The sequence below is a fragment of the Frankliniella occidentalis genome, unplaced genomic scaffold (assembly GCF_000697945.3).
Source record: "Frankliniella occidentalis isolate FOCC.00 unplaced genomic scaffold, Focc_3.1 Scaffold163, whole genome shotgun sequence".
NCBI lineage: Eukaryota > Metazoa > Arthropoda > Insecta > Thysanoptera > Thripidae > Frankliniella > Frankliniella occidentalis.
In genome coordinates this window covers 65,795-77,686 of record NW_026267289.1, presented here as the reverse complement: position 1 = coordinate 77,686, position 11,892 = coordinate 65,795, and the positions used below count along the sequence as shown (strand labels likewise).

General features: G+C 47.7%; 3 protein-coding genes and 1 long non-coding RNA gene across 9 annotated transcripts in view; 2 read left to right on the top strand and 2 right to left on the bottom strand.

The window, feature by feature from the left end:
• LOC113209070 (uncharacterized) overlaps positions 1–3,837 on the top strand; it is an 89,448-nt gene extending 85,611 nt beyond the window's left edge. For all 3 annotated transcript variants that reach the window (XM_052271458.1, XM_052271455.1, XM_052271456.1), the window contains exons 2-4: positions 1,080–1,432; positions 1,947–2,349; positions 2,475–3,837. In XM_052271458.1, the coding sequence (XP_052127418.1) occupies positions 1,080–1,432; positions 1,947–2,349; positions 2,475–3,389 (1,671 nt within the window). In that variant the 3' untranslated portion in view covers positions 3,390–3,837. The remainder of the gene's footprint in view (positions 1–1,079; positions 1,433–1,946; positions 2,350–2,474) is intronic.
• Positions 3,823–7,239, bottom strand: LOC113209055 (inositol polyphosphate 1-phosphatase). The gene is made up of 7 exons (XM_026426394.2): positions 7,045–7,239; positions 6,554–6,790; positions 6,288–6,410; positions 6,054–6,204; positions 5,655–5,832; positions 5,405–5,492; positions 3,823–5,330 (listed from the first exon to the last, which is right to left on the bottom strand). Exons 2-7 carry the CDS (start codon positions 6,785–6,787, stop codon positions 4,950–4,952), a joined length of 1,155 nt encoding a protein of 384 aa, XP_026282179.1. The 5' UTR covers positions 6,788–6,790; positions 7,045–7,239; the 3' UTR covers positions 3,823–4,949.
• Positions 7,240–8,115: 876 nt separating this feature from the next.
• On the top strand, positions 8,116–11,758 carry LOC113209038 (uncharacterized). Of its 4 annotated transcripts, none has more exons than XM_052271494.1 (4): positions 8,116–8,904; positions 9,739–9,808; positions 11,072–11,208; positions 11,661–11,758. In XM_052271494.1, the coding sequence occupies exons 1-4, from the start codon at positions 8,763–8,765 to the stop codon at positions 11,726–11,728; spliced, it is 417 nt and encodes a 138-aa protein (XP_052127454.1). In that variant the 5' UTR covers positions 8,116–8,762; the 3' UTR covers positions 11,729–11,758. The 4 variants fall into 4 exon arrangements, with proteins under 4 accessions (XP_052127454.1, XP_052127455.1, XP_052127457.1 ...); XM_052271495.1 differs by lacking the exon at positions 8,116–8,904 and adding an exon at positions 8,911–9,149; XM_052271497.1 differs by lacking the exon at positions 8,116–8,904 and adding an exon at positions 8,911–9,257.
• LOC127750280 (uncharacterized) lies at positions 11,432–11,886 on the bottom strand. Its single transcript, XR_008011607.1, has 2 exons — positions 11,786–11,886; positions 11,432–11,539 (listed from the first exon to the last, which is right to left on the bottom strand). It is a non-coding gene; the product is annotated as an uncharacterized LOC127750280 (long non-coding RNA).
• Positions 11,887–11,892: the final 6 nt, after the last annotated feature.

The window sequence follows — 11,892 nt, the reverse complement described above, 5'->3', positions numbered from 1 at the left end:
GGGCGGCGCGGCGCGGCGCGGCGCGGGGCGGCCGTGCGGAGGGAAGGCCTTTTGGGCGCCGCGGGGCCCGTGCCGACCCGGCGGCGGGGGCGCTGGCTGTCGTCACTCGGGCGGCGGCAAGGTCGCGCTGGAGCCCGCCCCGGCAAACAAACGTAAATAATGTTGTGTCGGGAAAAGGAATTTATGTCATGCCCCGGTCTACAAATAATACAGAGTGCCGTGTGTGGCAACCGTGGCGGCCGCGCGCGGGACAGAGAGTGCCGGGGTGGTGTGCGCCAGGCCAGATGGTCCCACGCTGGACCTCAAGCAGGAGCGCGGCCGGGTTGCCTACTCGCACGCACTAGTAATTCCTTGCCAAGGATTCGGCTGCTTTGTGTAACCCCCCGATCCGAAGGAATTTCGCCGCAATTGCGAAGGATTTTCTTCGCATTACAGAGGAAATTCGTTCGCGATTGCCTCGCAATCGTTCGCAAGGATTCTGCGTATTGTGGGCCCATGAAGCAAGCCGTGGTCAGTGAGGAGGCGGTATCGTATACCTGACGGTACACTGCAAAAAATTATGACAGGAAAACTACAGATCGTCCTGCTAATTATTTTCCAGGATCTTCTGTTATTCGAATAACAGCATCGATGTAGTTTTAATGGTTAAAATTTGGTACAGGGAGCAATGTACAGGACCACTGTAAGGCAAAAGCGCGGACAAAACTGTCTACAGTGGAGCCGTATTCGTACACTGTACCGTGTAAATCCTGGGCTTTCCGGTGCTACAGCCTGTACCCTAGGTGCAGTGACTAAGAGCAGCATCTACAGTAACGCTGTAGATCGTTCTGTATCAGACTCTAATTTTTTGCAGTGTATGGTTTCCAGGCGGTATGGTACCTGGCGGTACGCTACCAGGCAGTATGGTACCAGGGCGATATGGTACCTGACGATATGGTTTCCAGGCGGTACCGCATGCTTACGGCGTGACCCCCCCTTTATTGGTGCCGATGCCGGAACATTCTTAGTCTGTCACTTGCTCCACGTGACATTGGTGTGCCATATCTGTTTTGTAACACGTTTGTAACACTTTGTTGCAGGCCGAGCGCGAGGTGACGGCGGTGCGTCGCGAGCTGGACGAGACGCGGGCGGCGCTGCGCCTGCAGACGGCGCGCTGCCGCCAGCTGGTGGCCGCGTACTCTGACAGGCTGCGCGCCGGCGACGCCCTGCGCGACCACCAGCTCACCCTGGTGCTGCGCGCCCTGGTGGCGCTCGAGGCGCGGCTGCGGCGCGAGCAGAAGGCCATCCGGGCGCAGCTGGCGCAGCGCGACGCCATCATCCACCAGCAGCAGGTGGAGATCAGCAGGCTCCGCGCCGCGCAGCCGCCCTCTGCGCAGCCGCAGCACCCGGCGCCCAGCGCCCCTCAGCACGCTCAGCACGCGCCCGCCTCCAGGTCAGCATGCCAGCCTGGTCTGGGCGGACACCGAGATGTCTGTCCCATGCCGAAATGCAGTAACGTTATCTGAAACAAATATTCAATTTTAACCTCAATGTAGCTCACGTTGGCGACTGAACGTTTCTCCAAACCGACGCGAGAGATTGTTTGGCGCGCGCGTGGCGTGGCGGGGCGGGCCACCGGGTCGACGCAGCTGCCGGGCGGGCCTGCCTACCCAGCGCGTTGCAGGCGCTCCCGGGTGTATCAGAGCGGACGCTGACCTGCAGAGATGCTGGTTTGCCTACTCCGCCCGTGAGGCGCCGTGGCCCTTGCGGTCCAAAGGGGTATACGATTCCGCATGGGCACTCTCACTCTGATACACCCGGTACTTGCTCATCAGTGGATGACACGTTGTGCGCTCAATTCTGCCATTCTGCCTCGCCCGAGCAGCGATTCTTCGTCGTGGCGTGAAGACCTTACTACTCTTACTCGATGATAACTAACTGAACCATCCCGTTCCCGTTGCCTCCAGGTCGGCGAGTTCCTCCAGCACGGTGACGCCGTCACAACTCATCGTGGAGAACCACACGTGCGGCCAGGACTCGAGCTGCGACCAGGAGCAGAGCCTGCACGGCCGGACGCACGAAACCGTCGTGGACGCCATGAGCCACCTCCGGCACCAGGAGGCGGCGCTGCGGGTCCTGGAGCTGGTGGGCCCGCCCCAGCGGCCGCCGGCCAGCACCACGCTACCGCTCCTCAACGGGGAGACGGCCTGCATCGTGGAGCCGCCCGCCGACTTCATCGAGGACCAGGGCGTGGTGACGCCGCCCCCGGACGTGGTGGCGAGCTACAACGAGATGAACCGCGAGTGCTTAGAGCTGGCCAGCATGGCGGCGTCCCTGCGCGGCGTCGGCGACAAGGGTAGCTGCTATCAGGTACGACCGCCCGGTGGGACCTCTGCTCTGGTTGTCAGTTGTGACTGAAACCTCTTGGCTGTTTTCCCAGGATCCCTGTGATGGGTCAGCAACCCCCTAACAAACGATGTGTTACCATGTTGCAGGACAACCCGGTGCTGGAGTGTGTCAACCTGATCCTGCTCCGCGACCAGGAGGACTTTCACGAGGAGCGACGGGGACGCGGCCAGCAGGCGCGCGCCCGGGGCGGCAGGGGCAGGCGCTCGGTGGAGGAGCACCAGCACCCCGACCCCCCGGCCTGGTACAACGGCGGGCCCCCGCGGCCCCCGCGGCCCACGCCCCCCGCACTGCCGCCCAAGCCACCCCGCCTTGTAGGCCAGCGCCCTGCCCCAACCAGGAACAGCAAGTCGCCGACCCCCGCCTCCACACCAACCTCTACGCCGACCACACCCACCACGCCGACCTCTACGCCGACCATGCCGGACAAGGTGTCCCCGCCACCCTCGCCTCCCGCTGCTGACGAGCGCGAGGACGGCAACGAGGCCCTGAGGCGGAACTTCGAGGAGTTCAACCTCGACGACTGTGACATCGATGGCCTTGGGCAAGCCGAGCCGGCCAGCCCCAAGGCCGTGACCGAGGCCGCGTCGGACTGTGACGGCGACGGCAGGCCGCGGGCCGAAGGGGACGGCGCGGAGAGCGGCAGGCTCAACGGCCTCCCCGCGGAGCGCGCGGAGCGCGCGGAGCAGGGCCTCCTCCTGACGGCCCCGGCCGAGGCCCCGGGCGGGGTCCCCCAGGCGCTCGGCCTCAGCCCCGCGTTGGCTGGCACCCTGGCGCAGCAGCTGGCGCAGCTGGCGCCTGCCAACTACGACTCGTTCCTGGAGGCGACCGGCCTGAGCAACAAGTCCATCCTCACGCCGAGCCGCATGCTGAGCAACCACCGGAGCGTGCTCAAGCCCAAGGACGTCAAGCACCGCAGCCGAGTGAAGGCCGGCGAGCGCTGCGCCCTGCCCTCCGGGATGCCCGGCCCCACCGTCAAGTACTGGACCGAGCCCTTCCTCTAACCGCACCGAGCTAATCTAGAAACTAATCATGTATTCTAACCGAAAGGCCTTTATTGTTGTTTTTGACTCGTGTTTACCAGAACGTATTGAACATAGAAGTGTTGTTGCTGGAATTGAGAAATGAATTACCAATCTTCTTTACCTTATTTCTTTATGTGAGAGGATCCAAGCTGCGCCAACCCATAGAAATGCACACAGACTAAAGTCTTACATTTTTGGCGCAATTAACGGGCACCATTCTCATGAAGTGCATCAAAAATGTTGGACCTTCCTTTCGTGCGTATCATGTGATTTGGCGCTACTAGTGATGGGAGTATAGAAAACTAGTGCTTGTTATGAGTATTGGAAAGTTCCAATGGATGACATACCATGTACTTCAGTCATGTCTACTAGAACTAAAATCTAAGGGTATACTGTATTAAACTTTTAAATGTTGCTGTTTTTTAAATGCTCATTTAATTTGTGTATTTCTTGCATTACTATACACACATTACATATTAACAATGAAAATTTACAAACAAAAACAAAGGATCTCTGTCGTAATGAATTGAGGCTTTTGTAATTTGTTGGATATGTTCTAATGACTTTTAAAGGTGGCTGATCTCTAACTAGAACATATCCAACAAATGACAATTGCAGCCAGTCGAGCCAGTCGAATCTTCTAAACCCTGCATGAACACAAAAAAGTTGTATAGTACTTGACAGCCATCAGCCATATGAGAAAATAAAATAATATTACAATACTACATCACATTAAGAAAAACATAGAACTCTCAATGATATAAGTAAGTAAGTATGTCCATAAAATAATTAAACAAGATCAAAGCCTCTCTTACGAGAACTACCTGATTTAAAAGGGACGGATCTCTGCTAAAAGAAATGACAAATTTTTAGAATAATAGCTAAATAATATAAAAGAATAATCGAGTAAAGCTATGGTGCTCAACTATTGTGGTCAACACATATTCGGGGCTATTTCCTGTACAATCCAAAGCAAGGTACACTGAATAAATGCATATGGAGATACAACTAATGTAGTAGAGAGGAGAGGAAGAAAGAACCACACTCATACTGGTAATGAGATCACACAAAACGTAGTACAACAAAAACCTTGATTTGGAATGCAACACAAAACAATTTTAGATCAACAACTCAATCAAAAATTAACAAACAATATAAAATCTACAGCGAAAAATTTAACAATCTTAGATTTACTTATTGTTTAGAAAAAATGACAATCTTACATTTCAAAATCAACAATCATTTCAAACTCAAATAATTAAAAATCTTGTGAAGACTTAGTGTAAAAGATACAGAGAATAGTAGATGAATTATCACAATAAGGTCACTTTATGGCAAGGATTTAGGCAGCGGTTACTATGGATCTCTTTACTCATAAGATCACAAAAAACTGACAACAATTGGACAACAGAAAATAATTATTCTCCTTAGATTGTATTCAAGCTCTGAAATGGGATTGAATATAAGAACTAAGAGCTAAGAGGACAGTGTGATAAAATTTTAATTACATCAGCTTGGTTTAAAACACTAAATACACAGTTAGCCTGGTGTAAGGGCGCTAATTATGTTATTTAAGGTGCTACTACTACGATACGCTATAATACCACCTCGATTACAGTACTGAGCCATTAGATCAGGGACACCCTCATCGAAATCAGGTGTAGAGTATGTCACACCATCATTTGTGTCTCCTAAACTCTTACGAATCAAAATATCACCACCCTGTGCCCTCAAAATAGCATGAGGGGCACATGTATCCCATTTGTATGTTGAGTCCCGTGTCAAAATATATGCCTGTGCTATTCCCAAAATAACACACAGTAGCTTATAACCAGCGCCAGCTGCTTGACAAAGTCTATATCCAGCCTCTTCTAAACTGGCCTTGACCTCTGGGCTTTCACTTCCACTGATAGCAACAATCTAATAAAGAAAATCACAGCATTAATTTTATTTTTCTTCCAAAGAAGAGGAAATATTTCAGGATATAAACTTACTGTGGATCTAGAGGCACAATCACAAATGGGTGAGGAAAAGGCTCTTGTATTGCCCCACTTCACTCCCCAACAGACTCTTCCCATGTACCTGCAAAGTAAAAACATGGTTCTGAGCATCAAAATTACCCAGATGATCAAAACTTGAGGTTTTGGTCTCACACATTTGGAGACTAAAATGCAAACAACAATGGATTTTTTTATTTTGATTTTTTAATTTACTTAGAGCAGGCAAGAGGGTAAAAGGGCTTACCCATGTTGATCTTTCAAATAGAAAGGCTGGTTTATAACTCCCATCAAAGGAATGCCAGAGTTTCGATCATAAGCACCAATCAATACAGTCACACAATGGAGACCACTTTTCACCATAGATTCTGGATTGACTGGAGGACCTCCTGCAGGATCTCCAGCAATATACTCGGCTGTTGAGTCTAGAAGATAGAAGAAACAACCAACATACAGGAACCTGAAAAACTATGCAGCACATAAAAGGTTTGGAGAAATACTAACTGTTAAAAATTGTTACAAATGGAAAATTGCAACTTTAACTGTATGTTTCATAGTTTAGAACTAGGACAGTGCATAACAAATAATAAAGAAGCATTTTATTGTTTAGAAGGAATTTTAAAATGACAGCATCAAAGTAGCTCACCAATTGGATCAATCCAAACCCCAAGATCTTTAATCGGCAAAACTAGATGACAGGGCAATGGCACAGAGCCAAAATTCACATCATCCAAGTGCACCTCCTGATGAACTTCCTCAGCCAGCTTCTCTGCTGCGGCCTCATCTCCATCTAGAACCTAAGAGGGAAAAGACCAGTTAAACTTGTTCACAATGTTGAGAATGCTATTGCAAGGCAAAGTGTTCACTACTTAATCCAAACCTTGCACAACATCTTGGCAGTTTCTTCTTGAGTTTCTTTCACTTCAACTGTAACAGTTTCTCCATGAATGTTGCTGAATTTGGCACTCTCTTCTCCTTTTATGTGGGGTGTTAACTCTGGAAACTAAGCAGGAATGCAAATACAGAATTATGTAGTGACCAGCTGTTGCAATACATATGATTATTCGCCAAACAGACAAGGGATGGATAAACCAATTCTGTAATTCATTGAGAAAAGGCAACAATGACATGCCATGTTTTACAAACCTTCAAGCCGATATAATGTCTTACTGTTTCTTGAATAAGTACATCAGCCAATGTTTTAAAATCTTGAACAAAACGAGGATTTGCTTCGTCACTACCTTTCTGTTGTGTCAACAGTTTAATAAGATGGTCGTCTTTCCTTATACGTCGAGCTATGTTGCCAGCTCGTTCTGAGAGAGATATTATTAACTTAAGCAATTCAGCACCTCGAGCTCCACTGTCCTGCTCATCTTCCATGGCCTGGAACAAAGTAAACAAATAACTTGTTAATAATCAGAAAATGAAGACTGACAATGTCTAGACAGTAGATTCTAACCTGTAATGCATATACTTCAAAAGTTTTGTTTAAAATTTAATTACATGGCATAGGTTTTATGTGCGCGGAAGACAGTGTTAGATGAATAAATGTCATTGTTTTGATAGTACACTTCAACAACAAATAGTCAGTGCAGTGGGTAATGGTAGTGCACCACCACACCAAAACTACTACAGACCTAGCCTGCGCTGAGGGTCCCTCGCTTATGGGTGAAAGAATCCAGAGAAAGATGTGGGTGCAGAGATGTGGTCGGAAAACTCTGCAATGCAGTACTGATGCTCGGGCTGTCGTCTGGCTTGCTGCTGCAGCAGACTGCACTTTAGGGTCTTCTTGAGAGATCGTCTGCTAGAGGCGAGGCGAGCGTCATGTCCGCCTCCCGGGCGAAATAGAGAACAACAAAGAGACGTCATCCGGTCACATGTCAGGGGCGCGAAGGGGCGAAAGCGAAAAGCAGGGCTTGCACAGGGTTTCATCTTTTCATGTTCAGTAGGTTTGCCTTTTACAGAAATGTATATATTTAGTTTTTCTACAGACTTTGACATTCTTTTCCGACCACCCCAAACCCTTCTATTGAGTTTGGTTTCCTCCTAAGATTTCCCATTGTGTGAATTTTGTTCAAATATTATTGCATGCCTTGCAACAAATTGGGGAAGCCCCAAGCCGAAGCACCCCATTTTAAGGCGAACAAAAGAAATTGAACATCAGATGTGTAATAGTTCCTTTTCTTTTAATTTGTCTAACAAGAGCACTTTTTAAAATTTATAATTCATTTTTTTTGTTTATGATTTTCCTTTGTGCGAAGCCGTATGTCCTGTATAGATAGGTTTGACTCAACCATAGAAACGAATGAAGTATTGTGTTTAAAATTACACATTACATGGCATATGAAAAGGGGGGCGCCCCGATTAGCCGAAGCTCGTTTGTCCGAACCTAATTTATCTATTTTGGTAAATAAAACGAGTAAAGTAGTTAATTACATTATGTTATTTCATTTAGTGGCAGTTGTTGAAATAAGAGCTAAATCAGGTACAGATACCATCAGGAGGGCAATTGACGTGCCTAACTGCAGCTCCGGGCCTGGAAAAGGGTAAATGAAATAACTTACGCTATTTCACTAACATATGTAAATAATCTTATTTTTGAACAAGTCTTGTTTCGCGCCACGCTGTGGATCGGCTGTAGTGTGCCACGGCTCTCGGATCTGCGATGGGTGGGTCACTTTCCTAAGTGCCGGGCGCGGTATGGGGGGGGGGGGGATTGCCAAGTTCAGCGTCTCATAGCGCCTGATAGGTAGGCAACATCTTGCTTGTAGAGCTTGCGTGTATTGCGGGATGGCCTACCCGGAGTCTCGCAGGCGCCGAACCTCCCTAATTTTTCGACAAAAAGACAAAAGTCCGCTCGGCACCGCAAATGCTCACGTCCATCTCCTAATCTCCCTCCCCCCAGTAAAATGGGGGAATTTACCCCTCATACAGAACAACTTGTAAGCCCAGGGCATCTGTCAGTAACGGGGGGCGATCGATTGTGGGCGAGAGCGGGGTCCGCAAGCAGGACGCAGCGGTCGATTGCAGGGGGTCTGTCAAAATAAGATGCGGTTTGGCCGACCGACCGACCGTCAACCTCGGAACGACCAGGATGACTGAAACATCGTGTTCAGGGGTTTTCTCGCACGCTGAGTCCAAATCTGGTAGTGCCGATGTCGTCCGGGCCCCCCGGGGACGTCATTGGGGACCTCCCGAGCACGCCGATGACACTCCCACGACAAATACGATTCGGCTCAAAACGTCGTGTACCCCGGCTGGTGCATATTTCTTAAAAGTCACCAAATATAATTATTATTAATAGCAAATCGCCCATAATAGTTTATTATCCAGATCAATTCACTATTATTGTCACATGGCACTTCCCTGGCGTTGCCGCCTGGAGCCACACAACGATGCACGGGACGGGAAGCATCCCCAAAGGATCACATCCTGGACAAGTGAGGCGGGATTGCCTACCCCAGGAAAGAATCACATTCCGCGACCACGATATGTCGGTGAGTATGCCGTAATTATTGCTCTCCCCCTTTGCCGTGCCGCGTCCCCTACCCCTCTCCTCCTCCCCACCCCCACCGCGCATTTCCCGCGCCTTTATGGAAACGTAAACAAACAGTGAAACTCGGTGTCACGCGATCGGCGTTTCTGGCAAATACCGATAATAACTACTCATATAATTAATGATCATAGGATTTTAACCAGAATTGTAGAGTGGACATCGCCGCTTTTCGTTATTAATCGCAAGGTATAGTGCTTGCTTGTTTCCGGTCCGGAATATTGAATTGTTCCATTCCGGTTATTGTTGTAGGAGGTTATGCTCCTGTGGCTCAATTTTGACACGCACAATTAAGTTGTAAGTTATTTTTTGAGGCCGAGTAAATGATGCCCGTGATGTAAATAACTTGGCTCACTGTCAGCTTTGTTGAAAAGGTGTTGAATGATGTTAGACTCCTCCAATCCATGCAGTATGTTAAATGCTGTTGTAGGTCCTTATGCAAATGGGCGAACCTGCCAGTGTTTTATCACATATCATATATTTTACTCTATTTTATTCTCGTGGAACAGAAATCTTTATTACTTTCTGATTGGGGTGCAAACCGAGTGGTACTATTTGCGTAATCCCCTAAACAATCAATCAATAATGTGCGTTGCAGATAATCTGCAGCTGCCCCTTCGTACTTAACGTTTAATCCAGTACCAAAATTAGTTATTTGAAAGACCATAGTCATTTAGAGACGCATGGGGGGAGAGGCATTTAAAAGTGTTCTGTATGAGTTAATTATATGTAATTAAAAGTTGATGAGCGCTAAAAGTACTGTTTAATATGATTGCAGGAACTCTGCCCAGAAATGTTCTTGACATGAGCAAGAGAACTCTATGGAGTCATTTTACCCAAAAGAATAGGTGAGTTGACATGACAGTAACCGCCAACGCTGGTCCAATTTGTCTCCACTAAGAGGAGCTTCCTTTCGTGTGCATCAAAGGGTGGTATTTGATGTTTTTTGTGGTGCCTTGCCTTGGTTCTTTGTTGTCGATTTGAACCCTCTTCTGTCAAAATCCAGGCTGATTTGTTATCACTGAAAATGTCTTTTAAAAATCTTGCCAATTTGGGAAATTGCTGGAATTGGTTTGGATTGGTGGGGCAGACTCCCTTCACATGCTCTGTCTAAATATCATGGTGCCGACCCACTACAGCAGAGATCTTAGCCAGTGTGCCTTAGGTAGCCTACCCGCCCTTAGTTAGAGAGACCAGCTCTTATAAAACTCAAGTTGCTGTGGACAGGGGTGGTTTCCGACAGAAGCAAAGGTAATTTTGTGGTCCCTGGTTCACCCCTATCTATTCATGTACTCCTCCGTCAAAAACCAGACCCATACCTTTGTAAATTTTGCCAAAAATGAAAATAATTAAAAATCGCCGGAAATGTCGAAATGTCGAAATTTCGCGCCTCCGGTCCATTTCAAGTGAGTTGCGCCTGTTTTTCTTGCGAGGTAGGCAGCCCATCGTACGCTACCCGCCAGATTCAAAAGACCTCCTCTTAAAACTTAAGTGTGTCTGGACAGGGATGGTTTCTGGCGAAACCAAAAGTAGTTTTGTGGTTCCCTGGTTCACCCCTGTCCTTTGGACTACTTTTCCAACGAAATCCGTACCCACCCTTTTTTGCTAAAAATGGGCAGGCTATAGCCTTTGTAAATTTGGCCAAAAACGAGAAATTTGAAAATCGCTGGAAATGGTTGGGATTGGTTTGACAGCACCTTCTTACTAACTTTCCGTCGAAATTTCATTTCTCAGACCCATTTTAAGCGAGTTACGCCCGTTTTTCTTGTACCGGCTCGGCTGCTAGGTAGGCAGCCCGTTGTACGCTGCCCGCCAGATTCAAAAGACAATCCCTTAAAACTCAAGTGTCTCTGGACAGGGGTGGTTTCTGGCGGAACCAAAATTAGTTTTGTGGTCCCCTGGTTCACCCCTGACCGTTCGACTACTTTTCCGTCGAAAACCCGGCCTTTGTAAATTTGGCCAAAAATTAAAAAAAAAAAAAAAATCGCTGGAAATGATTGGAATTGGTCTAGGAGAGTCGCCTTTGACCTCCTCTGTCGAAATTGCGTGCTTCCTGCCTCTTTTACATCCTGTTTCTTCGACTATAAAATTGCGTCTTTGGTTTGTTGCAGGAAGATCGGCCTGGAGGTGCACCTGACTTGGACATCAGCAAAGCAGTCTATGTGTCACCTGCTGTATGCTGAGTTGGCGTCGCAGCACGCAGCAGGAGGAATCGCACCTTTTTCTCATGATCGCAGGAATGAATCTGGTAAGTTTTGACCTTCAATGTGATGTTGACATAAAATACCAGTACATTTATGGTTGTCATGTCTGGTAAAAGTTGATTTTGGTATTGTTTCTATTTGGGGGTTACTTGTCATTTCTTTACTGCTTATTCTTATTCCATGGCTTATTACTTGAGCCTAAAATATATGGTCGGGTTTTAATTTTAGTGCGGAACTGGAGGCAAATCATTAGGAATCACGAATCACTGACAGTAATGCTGCTATTTATTTCATTTGTATGGTACAGTCGAAGTAAAATAAGAAGTGATGCTGGTTCTTGTCCAAAGGGATGTGCCTGGACTTGAAGCTGGCCACCTGTAACATAGAAAGTTCATTTGATGAGTTGGCGTCACAGTGATACAGAGGGACCAAAACACGTTTGTGTTGAACTCTGAGATAATTTGAATTTACTTATATTTTTTTCATTCTTTTTCAGGTATTCAGATTCGTCCCAAGTCACCAGCAGAAACAAGCCGGCTACTTGAGGAAGACTTAAGCTTATAATGTTAGAAACAATAAAGAATTAAAATACTATCCAACATTTTACATGATTTCATTGACCTGATTCTACGCTGCAGTAACTGTGGATGTAGTAGCAGACTGCCACCACTACCGCAGTGACGTCACAGGCTTCTCGGATGCAACTCTAGTTAGCTGTGGAGGCGGTA

Excerpts from the sequence above, each read along its gene's own strand:
- LOC113209055 (XM_026426394.2), bottom strand. The coding sequence starts at position 6,787 with ATGGAAGATGAGCAGGACAGTGGAGCTCGAGGTGCTGAATTGCTTAAG. Across the intron at positions 6,411-6,553 it reads GACATTATATCGGCTTGAAG|TTTCCAGAGTTAACACCCCA; the intron begins GTTTGTAAAACA and ends ATTCCTGCTTAG. Across the intron at positions 5,331-5,404 it reads ATTGTGCCTCTAGATCCACA|ATTGTTGCTATCAGTGGAAG; the intron begins GTAAGTTTATAT and ends TTTCTTTATTAG.
- LOC113209038 (XM_052271494.1), top strand. The coding sequence starts at position 8,763 with ATGGCACTTCCCTGGCGTTGCCGCCTGGAGCCACACAACGATGCACGG. Across the intron at positions 8,905-9,738 it reads TCCGCGACCACGATATGTCG|GAACTCTGCCCAGAAATGTT; the intron begins GTGAGTATGCCG and ends ATATGATTGCAG. Across the intron at positions 11,209-11,660 it reads TGATCGCAGGAATGAATCTG|GTATTCAGATTCGTCCCAAG; the intron begins GTAAGTTTTGAC and ends ATTCTTTTTCAG.